At 40.5% G+C, this 22,965-nt stretch overlaps 1 protein-coding gene across 4 annotated transcripts; it reads right to left on the bottom strand.

Annotated features, from left to right (window-relative positions):
* Positions 1–1,796: 1,796 nt before the first annotated feature.
* On the bottom strand, positions 1,797–21,280 carry CDK7 (cyclin dependent kinase 7). Of its 4 annotated transcripts, none has more exons than XM_071580508.1 (12): positions 21,143–21,280; positions 20,814–20,873; positions 17,428–17,461; positions 15,571–15,638; positions 13,686–13,754; positions 12,750–12,860; positions 11,545–11,663; positions 10,462–10,561; positions 8,619–8,705; positions 6,799–6,948; positions 4,447–4,594; positions 1,797–3,000 (listed from the first exon to the last, which is right to left on the bottom strand). In XM_071580508.1, the coding sequence occupies exons 1-12, from the start codon at positions 21,200–21,202 to the stop codon at positions 2,909–2,911; spliced, it is 1,098 nt and encodes a 365-aa protein (XP_071436609.1). In that variant the 5' UTR covers positions 21,203–21,280; the 3' UTR covers positions 1,797–2,908. The 4 variants fall into 4 exon arrangements, with proteins under 4 accessions (XP_071436609.1, XP_071436613.1, XP_071436610.1 ...); XM_071580509.1 differs by having other exon boundaries at positions 2,968–3,057; XM_071580510.1 differs by lacking the exon at positions 1,797–3,000 and adding an exon at positions 3,097–3,688.
* Positions 21,281–22,965: the final 1,685 nt, after the last annotated feature.

Genomic DNA, 22,965 nt, shown 5'->3' with positions numbered 1-22,965 from the left:
AATTATCTGTTAATTGACAAAAGTGAACTTTTTCTGTTTCATAAACAATCAATTCACAGATGGCAAATCCATGCAGCACAGCGTTAAGTAGTCTTTGAGGGTACTTGCCTACCAGCCTGGCCCAAAGTAGAGGTTTCCCAAAAGCAAAGCACACAGCTCAGAACCTGTTGTTAAAGTGAGCTTAATGAAACTGTCAGTGTCAAAGAATTAACTCTTGTGTTAGCCAATAAACTACATTGCACTAATATGTTCTAATTATGAGTGAAGTGCCTCCTCTCCTCCTTTCTTCTCTGTACATAATTCTGTTCATCATGAATAATGTTCCTATGAAGGTTTTGGGGCACAATTTGAACCGACAGTGCAGTGGATAAAAGGCACAGACTTCATTCTCTTGCAGCAATGAAGACAACTTTATTAAGACAGATACACTTTCCTAAGGGTTTTTTACCATTAGGGCAATAAATCTGTCAGTATCTGACACAGAGGAATTCTGCATCCCTACAGACAGAACTAGAAGAAATGGTCACAACACTGATGGCCTCTACGCTGAATACAGCAAGCCTCTCAGAAAATCCTCATGCAGGACCTTCCAGCCTGTGGAGCTGATTGTTTGGAAGGAAAAGACAGAATCCCCCTTGACCTAAATCCCTGTACTTTTATTTGAAAAGGTAAGAGTTTCTAAAAAGGAATAAACAGAATTTTTTCAAGTTTCTCACAAATGGAAAAAAAAAGCCCTAGACCTGTACACAGAAATATGAGGCTTGCTCAACAGCATCAAAGATGGTATTTTATTCCAGCTCTACATGAGGAAGCTTGAAAATGTGAAATCAGCATTATGTTACGAAGTTTGGCCAAGTGGAGTTCCCAAGCTAACATGAGTTGCTTCTGGAGTCTTCCTAGTAGTGGGGGCTCCAGGAGAAATGAGTCTAAGTCCCAGAAGGTCTTTGGGAATATTAGGATCAACAGAAAATTCTCCTAGGCAGTGCTGTATTTTGGAGCAAAAAGAGTCTGCGACCATGCATGTCTTTTCCCCAGCCTCTCACACTACTGGATATCAGCAAGGTGTTACATCAAAAGACAGCCTGCCAAAAGGGTTCAAAGTACTCCATCTAGTTCTTTGAGAAGTTTTTCTATTTCAACCTGACAAATTATATGCAGACCTATCCATGGTTTACCCTGCAATTTTATTATAGCTTTGTAGATGGAATAGCTTAACTCAGAGACAAGTTGACACAGCTGAGTTTAAAATGCAAGGGCGAACAGAGGGATTAAAAGAAAAGAAAGCCCAACTAGAGCCTGTTTTGTAAGGATTCCTTCCAGAGTACTAATAGGTCACAGGTGAAACCTGCTCTGTAAAGAAATCATTACACTGGAGCACAGAACACGTAAACATTTGTGCATCAGAAGAAATGGCTAAATTAAACAAGCAGGGTACACATAGGCAGTAATTCAAGAGAACAAGAACAGTAACAGAAGCCAAGAAGACAGGTAAAAGCAGTGCTGCCTGGAGTGCATCAAGGCCACATACCATGTAGAAAAGCACATCAAAAATGCAAGGCAACAACTTTATGTTACAACTCAATCTGGCTCTGGCCCTTCTTTGTCAGAACAAAAAGGCTGCAGGGATCATGCAGCATTGGCATCAATCAAGAACCAAGGAGATAGATGTGAATATGATAGCTAGCAGTACTTGTTCTCCATGCCACCATAACTAATCCTGGTATCTGTGAAAAAATGAAGTCAGTTTTGTTTAAAATAGAGAGCACATTCCTTTTCTGTATTGTATGCGCATACAATGAATTTTGCTATGTTTATTGTGGCAGCAAAGTGGAAGAAGAAAACAAAGTTCTAATTCAATTATACGAACAACACCAGTAGAATGCATAGAAGTCACTCAAATTCCATCAAATGTAGGGGTAAAAGCCATCATATTTGCTAAGGGGGAGCACTAACCTTTGAGGAAGAAACAGCCAGTAATGCATAATAAAAAGGTAAGGGCAGAAGAACTGTCTCAACCTAACAGAGAAGGCATTTAGATTATGTGCCTGTTTGCTCAAGTGTACCAATTAGACTTTTGAACAAGCATGCACATTGCAGGTTCAAACCATCCTTCAAAGCAGAACTGACAGAATACCTAAAATGGTCACTGCCATACAAGCTTTATCTGTTATACCCAACAGATAGAATCCCGGAAAATGCAGTATCTGTTTTAGGTGCTGAAGGTTTCTAGGCTTTGAAGACCAGTCAGAATACTGCCCTAGAAAAGTTCAATGCAAAAAAAGTTTACAGTACTCCTAACTCCCTCTTTCATATTCAAATTAACATATTTTTGAACATATGCCTACAAGAAGTGGGACTATAGTTCCCTTAAGCCCCCAGCCTGCAATGAGGATGATGATGATGTTTGATTACACAGACAGTAAAAACTGCTGTAACTACTGTTAACAGATAAACATTTCCTCTACGCTGTTAATTAGATCTTATGAAATCTGTTTCCTTTTCAACTGCCAACAACCAATAGGGAACACAGTAGGGTACCAGGACGGTAGTGATTCTTCCTTACAAAGTGAGCATACTTCACATTGGCTTTAAGGCAGGAGTTAAGTGAAGGAACACACAAAGAAAGAAGATGGTTACTGTTCCTCTACAAGCCTCAAAGTCTTGTAGTAATACATTTGCCACAAAAATTAGAAACCAGTATGCTGAAAGTGGTTCACAGGTGGGAAATTGACAACAGCTCATCAGGTATCTCTGAGATCCACTGCCAACAGCCGCGGGGCACACAGTTAAGCTGCATTAACAGCATCTATGGGCTTGTTTCTCTCCATTGAAGAAGTCTGGTTACTCAGTAGCCACTGTGCAATCTTGCCATGCTGGAATTCAGGCAAAGCTGAGTCCACTGTCTGCACTATGAATTGGTCAACAGGCACAGGCTGACAGGAGGATTAGTATAGTTTTCCCAGCTGGGTCTCCCTCCATCTTCTATTGCAATCTTTGAGGCTGTGAAGGAAACAGTATTTATATGCTGTCACATAATTTCTCTTGGCGGACCAGAATCTGAAAAAAAAAACGCAAAACCAAAACCCGAAACAATTCACATTTGATATGTGCATCATATTGTTTTCAAGGTAGTGAATGTTTTTGGAGAATCTTAATGCATGACTGCTGAGAGAGCATATGCAAACTCATTATCTGCAGCCTATTATCTGGAACAAAAAATTACTGTGCCCTTTCCTTATGGTGATAATTTTTATTATTGGGCTGGAAGAGTCATGTGTACATCTAAGCTCCAGGTGAGAAGGGTGTTACTGGTAGTCTTCCTCCTAAGGGTGTACATCTGTACAGGATAGCATGTGATTCAGCACAGAGGTTCTGCAGAACTAGTCTGAGTAAATCTATAGCCTGCAAGCAGTTTTGACAGTTATTACCTCAAAGCACAAGTCAAAGTAAAATGACAGCAAACCAGATAAAAGCAATCTTCTTTTTTTAAGAACAATTTTATTGCAAAAAGGGTTTAACAAAACCTTTGTCTCAGTAAGGAAATATTACAGTCGTATTTTACATATAAAAACATTACAACTTAACCAGTGGCTATTTCAGGGTTTTATCAATGCTTGGGATTTGGGTCACTGTCACTGCTTTTCATCCACCTTCCACAGCAATCAAAAAATCAGTTTTCTTGGTAATCCTGAGAAGTGTAAATCACACTGTTAGCAAAGTCAAGGGGTCCAACCCCCTCCTCAAGGTGTGACACCATTCTGGAGATACATCTACTCTATACTGCTTAATACTGCTTACTAAAGTGGCAGGACGTGACAACTTCTAATGAACCTCAAAGTGACAGAATCAAAGCTCACTTAAATCAGTGTGTACTCCAAATGAGTCACAAAGTCTGTTATTAACTACATATGAGATACATGTAATTATCTGCTTATCTTATAAGAAAGCAGATCTCTCTTCAGAATCTGATCTACATTCTCCATTCTGTCACTTCATAGAATAACATGCTATGTTTCAAACCCTCTCACTCCTCTCCTTTTTTTTGTTTTGCTTTGTTTTGTTTTCAGTGGTGTGAAGTTAAGTTACTTCCACTTCAGTAAGATGTCTCAGGGAAAAAAAAAGGCTCATCATAATAGCCTATAATTTACTGGGCAGTATCACACTCCATTAGACAAATTAATGGAATTGGCTATTTCTTCTAACAAACAGATTCCTGAGCATCATAGAAAGCCTTTTTTGTACTAATTTTGTTAAAACATAGAACTAAGTCACTCTTACCCCAAAGTATTTATCCCAAACCACAAATCAATCAAGGGCCTTCAGCCAATGCTGGTGCCCAGGGAATTAGTTCATTCAGAGAGTTTTTGTTCTGAAACACTGAAAGTATCCTATTCTCTCTCAGCATGTAGCTCCTGTTTTAAAATCAGTGAAATATTAAGAGGTTACCTTGATCTACTCCTTCTGTTATCTTCCTTTTTAGATTTAGAAGTGCATTTTGTGGCTCCTTTATAGCTTCTGCAGGACAGTTAGGTCTTGGCAGCTGATTTCCTGGAGTGGGTCCTGGACGGTTACTGAAATACTTCTGTTTCAATGCCTTAATGATAATAGAAGAAAAATTACCACATAATCAGCATTAAGTCTCAGAACATGATTTAAAAAGGTTATAATGAAATAAAGCACTTGCCACTGGGATTTAGAAGCTCCTTGGACACTTTTATACTACAAGGTGGCCTTGGGGCAAAACTAGATGGTGTTATCAATTACTATCCACCCAGCTTGGATTTGTAAAGCAAGGGATAGTTGTATACTATTATTTTTAACTAGTGCTCAGACATTGTAACATAACTGTCGACTATTTTGCAAGAGGTCTTGCATAAGCGGTTTCTAGCTCTGAAGAGCTTACATTCTAAACAGACAGAAGAAACAAGAGGATACACAGTAAAACAGGAATAAAGAAAAATTAAAGGAATATATCCAAGTCTTGATCAGATACAGGACCCATACACAAGCTGTTTTGGTAGCTTTTAAGATGGGTCTCGCCCCACATTTTCTTTAGCTGTGCTGCTTCTACTCTGTACACTATGAGAAAGATATCATTTGTATCAGAGCAGAAGACAAACACAGGTAAGCATGGTGGATTTCATGAAATGGAATTACATGCCCTATTTTAACTTTTAGGAAATTCACAGCTTCCATGAAGCATAGTTAACAAAAAGTGGCTAAGCTGTCTTGTAGGTAATTATCACTCCTGCTAATGACAGTTGCATACTCCTGCTAAAGCTCATCAATGCCAGTTGATGAGTTTTGTTTCCTGTTTCAAATTGTGGCCTTGTCAATAAAAAGTCTAGACTAGAAAAAAATACATATTCAATATTCAAGTAACTGTCCTACAGTATGACCTGAAAAATGACTTCATCCATTTGAACTTGTACTAGGGTGTACCAAATATAGAACTAATTATTTGGAAACCTATACTGAATGTTCTTAAATATAGTGGCCAAAAAAATCTCTGCAAGTCTTCTAGTAAAAAGATATGTAATATCTGCACTAATGCCCTAGACTGAGATCTGCCTTGTCTAACCAGCAATGAGGAAGTTATGGCCTTAAGGGGACAGCTCTGTTTCTTGCATGCCTCCCTAACAGCATAAAGTGACAGAAATACACTTTTCAAACTGCCAGCTGCTGTATCTTCCTCATTAGAGAAACCACTTGTCTTGGGTTGATCTACCAAAATGCCAACTGTCCAAGACAGAGTGAAAAGGGAAGAAGAGGGAGAGGGAAAAAAACCCTCCAAACTAGGTTTATGCTGAAACTAACTACATGTATTTACACAGAAAAGAGAAAATTAAGAGAAAACTACAATATAACACACACACACAAGTTATGTATAACAAGAAATAACCTCCCAGTCCCCAGTTAATACAAAGTCTATTACTCTAGATTCATAAGCACTCTAAAAGACACCCTGCAAGAAAGAGAAAGTATAACAACAAAATATTTCTACTTCCCTGAAACTAAAACAAAATATGATGTAGTGGCAGCAGGAGCAAAGTCTTCTCTGTACTCCAGCCATGGCGGAACTGACCAAGCCACACCCACACACCAGCTCTTACCCCTTTTGAGATGATGTTGTGATATGGAATACAATACTATTAGCTAGAAGAAGTCAGCTGTTAGCTAGCCCAGCCCAGCTCAAGTCAGCTGACAATTCCAGGCCTAGTCTGCACTTTAAAACCTAAATTTAGGCCCACCCAGCTAAACTCATAACATCACTATTATGAACTAGAACATTCTGCAAGATTTTCCTTCAAAGTCCTTTATTTCTCCCAATCAGGGAGTTGTGAAATTGAAAACAAAATGGAAAAGGATATTTAGATCAGCATGACGGTTTAAATGACCACAGAATTTTATGTAAATATCATAAAAGTTTAAATGAAATTGAAGAAGAGACTGAATGAAGTAAGTTTGAAAACCTTTCAAATCCAAGGAATAGGATATGCTATGTAAAGACTTGATCTTCAAACTTTAGGTGACTGAATTCTGAATGTCAAATATGACTGTCTGAAGGCTGTAATTCAAACACCTTTTAGTTGTCTACCTTTGCTCCACATTGGAAACAAAGATGATGAGTTCACATTATTCATGCTTCTCAGAGTTCTTTCTATAAAACATTGAGATCATGTTTCTAGTAATTTATGTGACATTTCATTTCAAACCTGGCTTACTGGCTTCAAGCATATTTATCTGATATTAGCAGTAGGTTAATGAACATTAGGACATAACCCAAGTGTACTATACCTGAGTGGCTGTAAGTCTAGTACAAGGATTAAATGTGAATAAGCCTTGAAGAAGACTGAGCAGATCATCACCAGCTGCACTGAAGATATGTTGAAGTGGCATTCCAGGGAAAGATTTAAAGGTGACATAATCTGGAAGACTCATCATCCCCTACAAAAATAAAAATGGAATGTAAGTTTTTCATTTGAGTTCAGCTTTTCACAGAAAGGGAACTTCACATGGCTGTCTTTCAGCAAATACTTGGTCACTGAAATAAACTAAATATAGGAATAGTAGGTCATGAAGACTTTTTTAGCAAGCGTTGCAGTTGTTTCACACTTTCCATTTCCAAATGATTGGTCATTCCCTTGCTTGAGTGGTGACCAGTCTAAAAGGAAAAACTGTTAACAAAGAAACAAGGTATGAAAGAAATTTAGAGTGGATGAAGATGAATGAAATAAAACTTTCTTTTGTGATCTGACATGATGGGAGGGAAAATACTCACAAAAGAGCCAGTCTTTCTCCAAGTTAATAAAATTACCTGCATTTTACGCTTCTTTTGAAATGGACAACTGAAATTTTACATGGGATATGGAAGAAGGGAAGGAAAATATGCACCAAGTTGTTAAACAAAAGATGAACAGCATCCTTTTTACTTCTATAGGTAGGCAATCAATCCCATTGTATTCAAATGCGAGCATAAAAATGATCTTGTAACCATTATGTAAATGTAATATTTTAGTAGTGTTTTAAGTATTTAAAACATCTAGTTATCACATTTCAGTAAGTTTGTCCAAGAAGATAAAATATTCATACTAAAGTGAAAAATATGATCAATCAGTCAAAATTTTGCCAGTAAAGGTTTCTATTATTGAAATGCATGGGCTTGTAAATTAACTTGGGGATGCATAATCTCCTTTGTGCCAGCCAATCTCCTATTTTCTCCCTTCCCCATCCAGATGTTAACTCTGCCTCTCCAAAAAATGCAAAAATGTCACTGCAAAAACCTCCACACATTTCATTTAAAATCCTGGAGCAACAGCAGAATTGTGTGGGGCTAGCAATGCCTCCTATGGTGTTTCTCCAAATAGCTACAGCTCCATTTCATGATCATGTGCCATAGCATTCCAGCACAATTTACATGAAGGAAAAATGACACAGAGAGGAAGCTGAGATTAACAAGTACAGTGAGTACTTCCACAGAACGACAGTCTTATCAGGATTCCCTGTACCTGTCCGCTGGTCCAAGTTGCTCATCAGAAGTTATGCCCCACTTCCTATCAGTCTGCCTAATAACAATACTTAGGCAGCTCACTGTGTGCACTGACAGTAAGTTTGGCCTGGTATTACTAGGGTCATTGTCACTTCAGAGAAAATTGTACTACTAATTTGTAATTGCTACAGTACCATTGAAAAGGTAAAATTGTTCATCCCTAGAACTGTTGGTCTTGGGTTATTTACTGTATTCCAAACTGTAACTTATCTTAGCCAACTTAGGTCTCTATAAACGGTTCCTACTTCTCAAAGTGATGTAAGCCTTACAGGTTAAAGCACAAGTACTTAAACAAGCATCTCAAAAACATTAAGCAACAATAATTTCACACCAGTAGCCATGGGAAACTGTGCACACACAAAAGGAAACTATAAAGTGTTGTTACTGTTGCTAGTGACCAGAGCTTCGTCAAGAGAAACAACAAAATTTCAGCTACTTTTTGAGATGAGGCTGCTGCCTTCTGCAAATCTATTCAAGCATTCTGGTAAAACTTTTTATTTCATTTCAAAAGTTAAAATAGAGAGTATCAAGTAAAACTAATGTCATTCTGTCAAACAAAAGGACTCACAGGCCACTGTTCTTCTGTTGGCGTGCCCAGTGTTTCAAATATCCTTGTCAGCTGGTCAAGATCAGAGTCTCCAGGCAAAAAAGGAACCTAGAAGGCAACAGCATTTGATTTAATTAACTTCTGAACTTCAGTTTTAGAGACGAGCTTTGAGTGATCCCTCATAATTGCAGGACAAAACACTTCTGTATACCATCTCCCCACAAAGAGCTACATTGAATATTGAGGCATTCCAACAATGTCCAAATAGATTCTGGTCTTTTGAACCCAGGCCTTGTATCACTGACTTGACAACAGGAACCATAACCACATTAATGTCAAATAACTAAACACAGGAAAGATTTTGCATGTTAGTTGTCAGTTTTAAGTCAGTTGGTCATGGTAATCCTTCCATCATCTGTTCCCTGAAGTTAGCTTCCATATATATTCAAAACATTTAAAGTGCATTTAACCAGATGACACAAGTTAGACTGATGAAATGAGATGAAAGTGTAGAGAGAGCTGATACTCACTAGGACAGAAAACTGTCTGATCAGTGTTACAAGTCATTTAAACTAGAAAGCAGAAGACTGAAAAGGGGTATCTGCCCATTTAACTGGTAGCTTGCACATCTAGCACACGATACAAGTAAAAAGAAACTTTGTGACCAAAGCAGATTTATAAAGAATTAGAGGTAGTGTTTGATTTAAGTAGCACAGAAATACCATAATGAACATCCCATACTAAATTTTGGCATCATGAAAGCCCCTCAAATGTAAACTGCTTTCATAAAGCTTGCAGAAGTTGCATTGTCCTGAAAAAGGGCAGATACATTTAAAAACACTACAGTGATAAAACTGAACCGTAATATATTTTCTACTTTGTAAGAAACCAAAGAATCAACAGAATTAAGAAATTTGCTTTCTGACTTTGCTTTAATTTAATCACTTTAGGAGGTCTAATGCATTTTTATGTACACATCATTAGTGCTGATTAAACAGCCAGTGTATATTTCCATGTCTGAATGCCAACCAAATCGTACCAGCATACCTGTTTGGTGTGGCAAAATAAAACAAAAGACTTCTTTCAAGGTGTTTTCACACAGTTCCCCAGCCTGGTTATGACATGGCCACAAAAGCAAAGTATGGTGCAGAAACCAAACAGAAGCCACTTAGTCATGGAAGATAAACAATACTGCAGGCTACTTCATGCCTTCGGCTGTGTCTGTGCCTCTGATCTCCACCCCCTGTCTCACACTTTCATGTCTTCACCAAAGAGCTGTATAATAAATGTTCTAGTTCAGCAAAACATACGTAAAGACCATGACACCTGCGTACCATACTGAGGAGTGCCATAGGGTTATCACGATGTTAACTTTCAGCTTCATCCAATTATTGTCAACAAACCACAGTTTAGAAAAACATTGGCCTTCTGTTTGTTACAAATGAACCCACAATTAAGGTACTGGTGATTATAATTTGCAGTTATTGAGGAACAGTGCATAAAGGATACTGTATGCACATATCTAGCATGTCACATTTCTAAAAGGCTAACAAATGAAAATGCACAGAAGTGTGAAAAGTGTAACTCTCACAGGACTGGAAGAGTTACATACTTGACACCTCCCAAGGCAAGACTACTGTGGTTTGTTCCAACTTTTTTATCCAACTGTTTTGAAAGACTTCCAATACCATGATGCTTATGAAACCTCAGTCTATTCCAAAACTTCACTTTCATTACAGTTAACAAGGTTTAGAAACTTTCTTCAAGTCTGTCTTCATGTGCTGCTGTTAGCAGGAGAGAAGCACCCACATAGAAAGCTGTAATTAATGCACTAAAGAGCATGTACTTACACTTGAAGACTTACCCTGAGGAGCAATTCAGCTAAAATACAACCAACAGCCCACATATCAACACCAACACCATACATTCTAGCCCCAAACAATAGTTCTGGGGCTCTGTACCACCTAAAAAGAAAACATATTTTGGCAAAGTCACCTGTTTTTGCTCATGTCAAAGGCTGTATATTGTAGCAAGGCAGATACTAAAGAGAGGTCACCAATTCTGCCTATATACTTTTCAGACACTGAAGAGCTGTAGTCTACCCTGCAAAGTGTTTTGTTTAAGAAGGGCTGAACAAAGCTGTGCATTTCTCATCATAGGGTCACATACAACCATAAATTAACTGCAGTTTCAATTGAGCTGTTACAAGCAAGAGAACTGCAGACATGGAAAGAAAAAAAGCTTTTAGCAGTCAGGATTGCATGTTATAAAGTGAAATTTTCTTGAAATTTTATGTTGAAGGAATGACAGAAAGACAAATTTCTTTCCAGCTTCCAAAAATCTCCCTATTAACAGACCCCAGTATAGAGGCTAGCTTTATGCAAAATGAGCCTTGTTTAAAACAGCTACTTAACATTGCCTACGAACAATGAAGTTTAATGCAATGAGCATTTTGGCTTTTATAAAAAAAAAGTTAAAACAGCTTTGCCTGAATAGTTTTAGTATTACAGCAGTCAAAAGGTTTTGCAGCCCTGCTTTTTAAAGCATAAATAAGCATGGCTTAAAAAAATAAGTACTTTAATTGGTTCAAGTCTTTGTCTCATAATAGGTTATGTGACTAGCTACAAAAGAGGTTCTAGTTTTGTGATTAACAGAAAGTAGCAACCGTCTTGCTCCAAAATCCACGCTTACAGGAAGACACATTTTATTTCCATGCATTTCAATAGAGTATCATACCCAGGAACAACCCCCAGGGATGCATATTCTAGAAGTTCTTACGGAGACTTTGTTAAACGATGCTTCTTTGTGTGTTCCTGATAAGGCTCTTGCCACATGACATGAGCTAGATGTCACTTTTGAACATGTTGATTTGACAAGACATATTTCAAGAAACACCTACAAAACTACTAAGTAATCTCTGTGTAAGAAACAAAATAGAATGTCTTACCTTGTTACTACCTGGTGTGTATAAACTCTGTTTGGGCTTCCAAAACATTTTGCCAAGCCAAAGTCAGCTAATTTTAAAACGCCATTTTCATCTAACAACAAGTTATTTGGCTTAAGATCCTGTCAGTAGAGAAAGCAAACAATGAATTTTGTGAGTATTCATAAAAGCAGACATACAATTAATCTCCTGGCAGATGTGTCATAAGAGTATTCTAAAAGGAAAGCTTTTGATTCTATCCTAAGCCTACATTGTGAGAAAAAAATTACAAAGCAGAAAACTGAGTGTTTTGTCACAGAAAAAAATCACAGTGAGTCACACTCATTTGAATATTAATACATTTAAGCTGCAGTTTTAAAAAGCCACTTGATAGATTTTAGCTTTGCTGCAGGAGCAACGGTTCAGTTAACTGCATAGATGCCAACTGAATAATAAAAAGACCTTGCAAATATTTCAAATATCAGCAGAAATCATGGAAGTCGCACAGTTTAATACAGTAGCAGTGCACTGACTCCCGGCCAGTAGAGGAGCATCCACACAGCCATTTGCTCACTCCATTCTCATCCCTGAAGTACAGGTGAGAGAAGAACAACAGCAAGAAACGTCTAGGAGTACTACAAAGGCAGTTTAACAGGTGAGGGAAAGAGGAAAAAACAAAAGCAATACAATGGAAATCATTCACCACCTCCCACAAGTGGAAACATACACGAAACAGTCTCCAAGAGATGGGCAGATCGAAGCCAGAATCCCTCCCTCTTCCTCTACCCCAGTTTTTCCTGCTGAGTATGGCATTATATGGCATGCAACATCCCTATGGCCAGCTTGTGTCAGTTGACGCAACTGTGTTCTCTCCTCACTTCTTGCCCCAGTCTATGCATTAGAACAAGGGAAAAGTGGAAAAAAGGGAAAGCCTTGGCAGTTCCTGCTGTGAAAAAAGTTTAATCCACCATAGCCAGACCAAGTTCACAGTGAGAATTCAAGTCACATCTAACTGGAGAACGTTTTCTAAAAGTATCTAAGTGATAATCGCATTGGTAATTCCTAACATTTCTGGTACTGCTATTGTCTCTCCAAAACAGCTAATATGAAAGCTTATGGAGTGTCTGAACTACAAAACTACTTTCATTAGACTCTCAACTCAAATTCTATCCAATGTGACTTTTGTTACAGCATAAAGCCCTATTTATATATGTTTAGTACATGCTTACCCTGTGTAGAATCCAATGTTGATGTAAATATTCTAATCCTTGAAGGGTCATCAGCACATATGCTTTGATGTGAGACTGTGTCAACACAATACTTGTATCCTTTATAATAACCTGTAAAGCATTAAAGTAACAGTAAAGCTCAACACACAAGACAAACTTATGACCATTCTTTCAGCTCAAAAGTTATTCCAGCCTCAAAGAGAAAGTTCAAATGGCAGTCACATATCCTCTACCATTCTCACTCTTTATCCAGAAAAACAGGTCTGTTCTGCATATTGAAATTGAAATGCAGAGTCCAGATAGCCTTTGTGAACTTTTCCTAGTTCAGCTCAGACCATTCCAGATTCCCAAGACCGCTCAAAAATTATCAAGAGGCGTTTTGCAATGATTTCATTTACTCCTTCTTTCCCTAATCTTTGTAAATACAATGGTTTCCTCTTCCATTTTCAAAAAGACCAGGAGGTATGGCCACTTTACTAAATTTTACATTTTAGTTTTCTACATTCTTTGATTTTAACATGACAATTCCATGCAAATAACTTGTTTGAAAGTATTTTCTACACTACTCCCCAAAGCCTGCTTGTCACTACTACTGCCTTGTTAATGAATAGCGTTTCTTAAGCTTTAAGTCGTTTGAGACTTAGCAAAAAGCTGTCTAAGACTGAACAAATTTCATGCATGCTGCAATGCTTAATCACAACAGGCACAATGTGCTTCTTGAAGATCATGCTGACAAGTATTTAAAAGTAAAGGAATTAATCAACCAAGAACTCACAAAAACTGAAATTACTCAAGCTACTTTTAAGACATGTTCATCAACTGACATAATCAAAGTCACCTTTCCAATATGGGCAAACATAAGCCTGTTAAAGCTGCATTTTCACAAAACATCTTAAGCTGCTGAAACAAAAATGAGTCTTTTAAAAAAGATCGTACCTCTAGATCCGTTTCCATAAAATCAAACACCAGGCTAATATTAGACTTGTGTCCAAATGCATCTATGAGCTGCAAAAAAGTATAGTATGATTAAGCATGCTCTCATCCTTCCAGTTTTCTGAAATTCAACACTATTGTAGCCTGCATGTGGATTTTCAGCTTTTTGAGAACTGGTTTAAGTTTTGTGACTTGCAACACAAAAATTCTTACTCAGTTTAGCTTCTTAACTGAGTCTACAAAATAGAAAAAGTCTCCATTAAATATGGTAATAACATTTTACACAATCGCCCCTCCTCCCTGGAAATAGGAAAAAAGAGAAAGAATCAACTTCATCTTATACTACAACAGATAATGTAATGCACACCTTGTCCTCTCTCCGAACTTTGCTGTTCTACAAAACCTCTACCCTTTATCAAGACCAGACTGTTTGCCCATGGATTCAGCTCTGTGTACCTGCTTTATGTAAGTATGCACTATTTAGAAATTCTGTTTAGGCTTTCTTCCTTTCAGATACTTTTAGGTGTGTATTCATCTTTGTAGCAACTTTACCACAATAAATAAAACTCTTCGAAGATTACCCAAACGGCTCTCTTATGGTGAAGTTGTGTAATAAAAGTTACTTTGTTAATTTAAGACAACATAAGCATGATGCTGAGCAGAAACAACAGATTATCTAGCCTGGTATTCTACCTTCAAGATGAGTAAGGTATGCCCTCCATGGCGCGTCTAATTCCTTAGCTTCAATGTGATGACCATGTGAATTGCCCAATTGCAAGACACTTGTTTGAATAGTCCATAGCCTCTTGCACTCCCAACATCCACAAAGGTTTTGTCAGGACTACTAAGAGGGGCATAATATTGTCTACTGCCTTTAGTACCTGCTTATGGCACTGCTGATCAAAAATTTGCCTAATTACTTTTTGACCTGCTGATGCTGTTTGCTTCTAAAATGCCCCTGGCAACACATTCTGGAAACACACTGAATCAAACAGTACAATTTCCACTCCCACTGCAAATATGTTTTAAACACATCTCTTATTTCTAGTGCTGTAGGGTTTGGAAATACCAGTTCTTCATAGACTTCACCTAACACCTCAGTTTTGTAGAACTCCCCATTCCAGCCTTCTCCTCTCTAGAGTGAGGAATACCTGAGTTTTTCATAAAGAATATTTTCCATCTCTCTGCCATTTTAGTTGTCCTTCTTTGCATATTCTTTGCATATTCAGTTTAAGCAACCTCTTTGAAAATAAGTTCACAATCCAGAAGAAAATTTTATTTCCACTCTGAAAGAGTAAAAATATCTGGAAAACTCATATTTCGTCTAATATTTATGAAGACCTTATAAGTATCACTATGAGCTAACTTTAAACTATCTTTACCTCCATCTACAAATCTGTAGCTGTGTATCTACCAAAATGCAAATGAAACTGGAAAGACAGAGACTTTAGTCCTTCCAACAGAGATTTCAGACATCATATCTGTACTAAAGCCTAATAAGCCACATGACTTCCTGTTCACCATTGCTTATAAAAGCCTGCTTTTTTGACTGTCACCAGTTTCATATGAACCAAACAACCAGGAAAATTCAGCTCTGCACTCATTTGCAATTCTATCAGAGAAATGCAAAATAAGGTAATCTAAATTTCCTCAATTCTTCCCACCATTAATACCCACACAGTCCAAGAGTAAAATGTAAAAGGATTAAAAAACCCTACTTTGCCCTATGGCATTTTGCCGTAACCATTGTTGGACTGCCCACTTTAGGCTCAAAAGAAAGCTTAAATAGCATTAACAGCTCCATGACCCAACTAGTTCTAATTTCAGTTTGAACCTGCACCAAAAGTATCTGAAGACTGATTACAGAAGTAGCATTCCTTTTACTCACACCAATAATATTTGGATGGCTTAGCTCCTGTAACAGTTTTATCTCCCTGAGGGCTGTTCTGTTGATTCCTACATTGATGGGAAGAAAAAACAATATGAAAGAACAAAACTAAAAACTTCAGATTAAGCTCCAAATAAACCTCTCATTCTGTTACACACTGACTATTTACTATTACAAAATACATTCTCACCACTCAACAATTTGTTAAATAACACATACATTGCCATAGCTAAGTAAATTGCTGCAGAGTAGAAGTGAGCATACACTTTCTTACACAGAAAACACATTTCAAACTACAGTAATTGCTTTAGATTATGAAGCAACATGTTTCCCTTTTGGCAAAAAGGGAAACTCCTAGCAAAAGCCTAGGGAAAAAAAATATCATATCACTTTTTTCAGTATGTTGGAAGGCTTGCTCTATTTTGAAGAAAAGTCTTATCTTACAAATATCAGTTCTTCCAGAGGGAGACATACTGACAAAGCTCATGAATAAACCTCTTTTCCTTTTGACATAGCACTACTTAATAAGGCAAGGCACATGTTTTCTACATTCATGATGTGACATCAATAAGGCAAGTAACTAAAACCTGCTTGCCCTTGCCTGAATCTTTTCATAGCCAGATTTTACAGAGGAAAAAACAGGGTGTGATGGGGAGCAAACGGTGCACTTCAGCAGTCACACTGATTGCACTCCATCAAACCATGATTCTTGCAGGGTACAAATTCCTTCTTCAAAATGCTGGCATGTGTGGCTTGTATGAAAAATGACTGGCAAGCAGTGGTATGTTGTGCAGAAAGTTTAATTTGCACATGAGCTGAAAAAGAGTGTTCTCCTAAAATCTGGGATATGATTCAATGCTAAGACTCCTGCAAAGTTTTTGGGAAAGCTACATGGATTACTTTACACTTCTGCTTTGTCTACTTTAATCACATATTTTGGAATCAAGTTGACAATTGCTGCTTTTGGGTGGGTAAAGCCTTAGATCATAGAAAAATAAAAAGCATGCCATGATATAACACAGGAAAAACAGACATGATCATTAATTTCAATAACATCTTTCAACTACAGTTAGACACTGTACAGGCCAAAGTAATGATGTCCCTAAGGGCCATTAGCCCATGGAAGGCCAGGTGGATCACAACTCTTGAGACAGCTCAACTGTGAGACTCTGGGATGAGTTTATCTTTAGAAGGTTTTTCTTTTCATAGAATGGAACTGGAGAGTTGATAGCAAAGATTCTTCACTGAAAATCTGGTAACCTCATGCAGGACCCTTAAGGATAGCAGCCTGCACACAAACAAAATTCTACTACACCACACAAGCTGTAAGAGAAGACCAAGAATAAGGGTTTTGATTTGTAATATCCATGCCTAGAGGCATGTGGCTGATCAAAGCACATGCTCTACAGTGCTGAACATCAAACAAACCCACACAGAGACAAGAGTTGTAAGATCTTGGGTTTGTGCATACATCACAAAAATAGAAGTAAGGAAACACCTGAAAACAGACACAAATCCATACTCACACCTGTCTTAAAAATAAACAGAGATGCACTGATGCAAAAAGGTATTCTAAACTCAGTGTTGCTGAAGCTGTTGTTTTTATTATTATCATTCTATGCTATATTCATATCTGTATTCCACTAAAATTGGGAAGCTGTTATATACACATATTGGGATATATACCATGCAAGCAGTGTCAATGCAGTTTGCAAAGCAGTCCCCTACTCAGCTTTACACTAAGGCACTGAACTCATTTTTCCCATCCAAGGTATGGTATGTGAAGTTCACGCACCAATTCACAAAAAAATCAAATAAAGCACAGCTTGTACAGCATGAATCTGTTTTCAAACTCACCATCTTTCACTTCCGATCTGTGCCCCAGTTTAATCTGAAAATAAATGGTTCACATTACATAAGATTAAGATACCTGCCCCAGTGGTGGGGAACATATTTTGCAGTGCTACTCTTCTAAGACAGAATGAATTTCAGTATAATGAAGCACTTTACCAGCTAGGTTAGTTTTACCTGTTAGGATTGTTTTTCCCCATAAATAATAATTTTGTACAGCATCAGTTTTAACAAAGACTTAAAAATAGCCATGATGGCACTGAAAACTGACAGAATGCAAACTGACAGCATAAAATGCTTTCTAGCCACAAAGCTTTATTATATCACAAAAGTTTCTTAGGGAGAAATGAGAGCTAAGTAATTGACAGTCATCTTAGAATGATTCTAGTAAAATTAGCATAGGCTGTAAACTTGGGTGACTTAAATTAACTGGGAGCATCACACAGCTGGTACAACCTGGGCCAGAAAATTCCTGAAATCTTGGATGACAACTTCATGGAGCAGGTCCTAACAGAAGCCACTCAGAAGGATGCCCTCCTTGGTCTGCTGCTTGTCAACAGAAGGGACCTTGTGAGTGAACTGGAGACTGGTGGCTGTCTTGGCCACAGTGACCACAAAGGGATAAGAGTTTAAAATCTCTGTTGACAGAAGAGAAAGTGCTAGCAAAACCTCAACTGTGGACATGAGGCGAGCAGGCTTCAGGTTGCTCGGGGTATTTGTAAAGAATCATAGAATCGACCAGGTTGGAAAAGACCTTCGAGATCATCGAGTCCAACCCTTGGTCCAGCTCCAGTCCACTTACCAGATCATGGCACTCAGGGCCACGTCCAGACTCAATTTAATAACCTCCAGGGATGGTGAATCCATCACCTCTCTGGGCAGCCCATTCCAATGCCTGATTACTCTCTCTGGAAAGAATTTTTTTCTGCTCTCCAACTTAAATTTCCCCTGGCAGAGCTTGAGCCCGTGCCCCCTTGTCCTATTGCTGAGTGCCTGGAGGTCCCTGGTGAAAATATTTTTGCAGATGCTGAGGTCCATTTGTGTTAGTCACTTTTCAAATATCAGTGCCTAAGGGCACAGAAGCAGGCAATTCCCAAACATCAAAAAGCCTTAAAAGCCAAGTTCCTAAAACAGAAGCAGAAGAGACAGAAGGTCAGCTTGGCTGAACAGGGACATAAGGCAAAAAAGGAAGGTGTATGCTCAGTGGAAGCAAGGTCAGTGATGTGGGAGGAATGCCAAGATGCTGCTGTAGGGAGAAAATTCATGCAGCCAAAGCTCAACTGGAGTTGAAGCTGCAAGAAATGTGGGGGACAGTAAGAAGAGTTTTCTCAAATACATTAATGGTGATATAGGGAGTATAGAAATATCAGCATCCCATTACAGGATGAGGATGGTCACCTCAGAAACAGGGACAGAGACAAGGCAGGGGTGATTAAGGCTTTCTTTGCCTCCATCTTCAACATGGATGATGGACCAAGCGGGTCTCAGTGCCCTGAACTGGAGAACCATGACTGTGAGAATGATCAAGTCCCAGCTGACCCTGAAGTTTTGTGGGATCTGCTACTACAACTGGATCCCTGCAAATCTATGTGCCCCAATGGGATTCATCCAAGAATCGTCAAACAACTGACTGAAATCATTGTAAAACCTCTCTCGATGATTTTTGAGCTGTTTTGGGAATCTGGAGAGGTTCCAGCTTACTGTCCCAGTTTTCAAGAAGGCCAAGAAGAATATTGTCCCAGTTTTCAAGAAGGCCAAGAAGAAAGATCTCAGAAACTACAGGCCTGTCAGTCTCACTTCAGTGCCTAGTAAAGTTATGGAGAAGATTATTCTGGGAGGTGTTGAAAAACATCTGGAGGACAACATGCTCATTGGTCACAGCCAGCATGGCTGCATGAGAGGAAAGTCCTGCTTATCAAACCTGATTTCCTTCTATGACAAGGTAACCCACACAGCTGACCAAGTGAAGCCTTGTGATGTAATTTTTTGGATTTCAGTAAGGCTTTTGATACTGTCTCTCACAGTATCCTCCTGGACAAAATGTCCAGCATACAGATGGATAAACTTATTACACAATGGATGAGCAGTTGGCTCATGAATTTGGCACAGAGGGTAATAGTGAATGGGTAACATCAATCAGTGGGCTCCACAGGGCTCCATCCTCAGCCCAGTTTTCTTCAACATCTTCCTAATTACTTGGACACAGTCATACTTGAAGCAATACTAAGTAATTTGCCAGTGACACTAAACAAGGAGGAGCTGTTGGCTCCCTTTAAGACAGGGAGGCCTGCACAGACACAAATTAGAGGGCTGGGCAATCACCAACCATATGAAGCTTCTGCACCTGGGATGGGGCAACTCTTGGTGGACCTGGGGGTCCTGGTGGATGGCAAGGTGAATGTGAGTCAGCAGTGCCCTGGCAGCAGGGAGGGCCAGCTGGGTCCTGGGGGGGCATCAGACACAGCATCACTGAGGGAGGGGATTGTCCTGCTCTGCCCTGCTTTGCACTGGGCCAGCCTCACCTTGAATATTGTGTGCACTACAAAGTAAAATATTAAGCTCTTAAAGAGTGTCCAAAGGATGCCAGTGAAGATGGTGAAGAGCCTTGAGGGGAAGCCGTGTGAGGAGTGGCTATGAGCAGTTGGTCAGTTCATCCTGGACAAGAGGAGACTGAGGGCAGACCTCACTGCAGTTAGAACTTCCATGTGTGGGGAAGAGGAGGGGCAGGCACTGATCTTGTCTTTGTGGTGACCAGTGACAGGACTGAGAGAATGACCTGAAGTTGTGTCAGGGGAGATTTAGGTTGTATATTAGAAAGAGGTTCTTTAGCCAGAGGGTTGGGCACTGGAACAGGCTCCCCAGAACAATGTCTGAGTTCAAGAAGTGTTTGGAGAATGCTCTCAGATACATGATGTGACTCTTGGGGATGGTTCTGTGGAGCTGGACTAAATGACCCTCAAGGGTCTCTTCCAATTCCGCATATTCTATGATTCTACATATTCTAAGGAACTTACTCAGAAGTAACATTATGGATTGAAGGATATTTCAACAAGTAAGAGCAAAGATTTAAAACAAAATAATAATAAAAAATCCACTGTCAAGGACTAGTAAAGCCTACAGTTTGAAAATGTGTGTGTGTTGCTGGATTGGGGTTTTTTGCAATACACCTAGCCAAAAATTCAAGTTACAGACCTTACAACCTCTCAGAAACATAGCAAAGCCAGTGTCTCTTCTAGGGCGGGGTGGGCATTAGAGAGATGTTAATTAGGTCATTTAAACAAAATTCTCAGGAGAGAAAAATGCTTACTATCCCATTACCCATTAAATTGGTTAAAAACAAACGGTAAGGCAGGTAAGAGGAACCAGACACTTGGTGACACACTGAGACTCACCTTCTTAATAGCCACGATTTGGTCATTGGGCTTGTCCCTGGCCTTATAGACAGTTGCGAACTAGTGAGAGACAGAGAGAGAGAGAGTGAGAGAGAGAGACGCAGCTGTGAGCAGGGCCGGGCGGGCCGTGAGGGGCGGTCCCCGCGCCCCCCGCAGCCCGGAGCGGGCCCGGCCCGGCTGTCCCTGCCACCGCTCCCGGGCGCCACACGGGCCGGGCCCGGCTGTCCCCGCCACCGCCACCGCTCCTGCCGCGCCCGGGCGGCACACAGGCCCGGGGCTGTCCCCGTCTCCGCTCCCGCCGCGCCTGGGCCCGGCCCCGCGGCCCTCACCTGACCCTCCCCCAGGAAGTCGAGCTTCTCGTAGCGCTTGGCGCGCGCCCGAGCGTCCATGGCCGGCGGGACCCGGGGCGGGACCGGCGAGACCCGATGCAGCCTCGGCGGGACCCGAGGCGGGCTCGGGAGGATCCGGGGCGGGATCAGGGGCGGTAGCTGAACCCGCGGCCGCGACGCTTCCGGCCCCGGGCCTCCTGCGGACGCACGCGCCGCCATTGCATCCGGGAGCGGGTCTTACGCTCGGGAATAGCGCGGGATTGCCACTGTCCCTGTCTGCTGAAACTGTCAACAGACTCTCCCAGAAGCTGCTTCTGTTTTGACCCCGGCCTCACCTCTGATATTCGGGGGAAACTCTGCATACTCTGTGCACAGAGAGGTAACTTTTGCTAATAAACCCCTTAGTATTTTCTAGAAAGAGTGCTGTCAGCCACTTCATTAGCTTTTACTCTTATAACCCCTTTCTTATGAGCAATTATTTACAACAGAGCACTTAAAACTACCATTCAGTTGCAGTCAGAGAGAAATACTGAGAAATTTCTCATTTGAAAATTAATTTTGCTGCATACCTAAGTTTTGCTGGTCTTTACTAAGTTACTCTGTGAAGAACAGCCATCACATCCGAGGGGACATCAGTGTCCCTTTCCTGCCTATAAAATCATTCCTGGTGAAACATCCTGGTGAATCAGCCTCACCTCATCCCTGAAAAGGCAGTGGAGCAACTTGTTCTCAGGCCACCTCTATCCACATGGAGGACAGCATGTCGATACACTAAAGTCATGCTTGACCAACCTGATTGCCTTCTACAATGAAGCACTCTCTACCTGGATGGCTGAAGGCAGAGCAGTGGGTATTGTCTACCTCAGCATCAGCAAGGATTTCAGCACTCTCTCACATCTTCATAGGCAGACTCAGGCAGTGTGGGCTGGACGAGTGGACAGTGAGGGGAATTCTGAACTGACTGAATGGCTAATCCCAGAGGGTCAAAATCAGTGGCACAGGGTCTAGTTGGAGGCCTGTCATGAGTGGTCTCCCTCAAGGTTCAATACTAAGCCAGTTTTTAACTTGTTCATCCCTGACTTGGATGAAGGGCCAGCTGCCTCCTCAGCAAGTTCACTGATGGCACAAAGCTGGGAGGAGTGGCCGATACCCCCGAGAGCTGTGCAGCCCTTCAGAGGGACCTCAGCAGGCTGGAAAGATGGGCAGGGAAGAACTGCCTGAAATTCAGCAAGGGCAATGCAGGGTCCTGCACCGGGGAAGGAATAACCCCCTGCACCATCACAGGCTGGGGGCTGACCTGCTGGAAGGCAGCTCTGTGGAGAAGGACCCGAGGGGTCCTGGTGGACAACAAGCTGTCCATGAGCCAGCAGTGTGTCCTTGTGGCCAGGGAGGTTGAGGGAGCTGAGCCTGCCCCTCACTCAGCCCTGGTGAGGCCTCACCTGGAGTGCTGTGTCCAGTTCTGGGCTCCTCAGGACAAGAGAGACATGGAGCTCCTGGAGCAGAGGGCTTACAAAGATGATGAGGGGACTGGAGCATCTCTCTTATGAGGAAAGGGTGAGTTGAGCCTGTTCAGCCTCCAGAAGAGAGAACTGAGAGGAGACTCCTCAATGTATGCAAGCACCTGAAGGGAGGGTGTCAAGAAGGCTCTCTTTGGTGGTGCTGAGCTGTAGGACAAGAGGATGGCAAGAGGCAGAAACTGGAGCACAGGAGGTTCCAACTGAACATAAGGAAGAACTTCTTTACTGTGAGGGTGAGTGAGCACTGGAACAGATTGCCCAGAGAGGGTGTGGGGTCCCCCTCACTGGAGATATTCAAAAACCATC

This window comes from Pithys albifrons, chromosome Z, assembly GCF_047495875.1.
Source record: "Pithys albifrons albifrons isolate INPA30051 chromosome Z, PitAlb_v1, whole genome shotgun sequence".
NCBI classification, from domain to species: Eukaryota; Metazoa; Chordata; class Aves; order Passeriformes; family Thamnophilidae; genus Pithys; species Pithys albifrons.
Note: the sequence above shows the minus strand (reverse complement) of the source record. Positions and strands in the feature narration are given on the sequence as shown.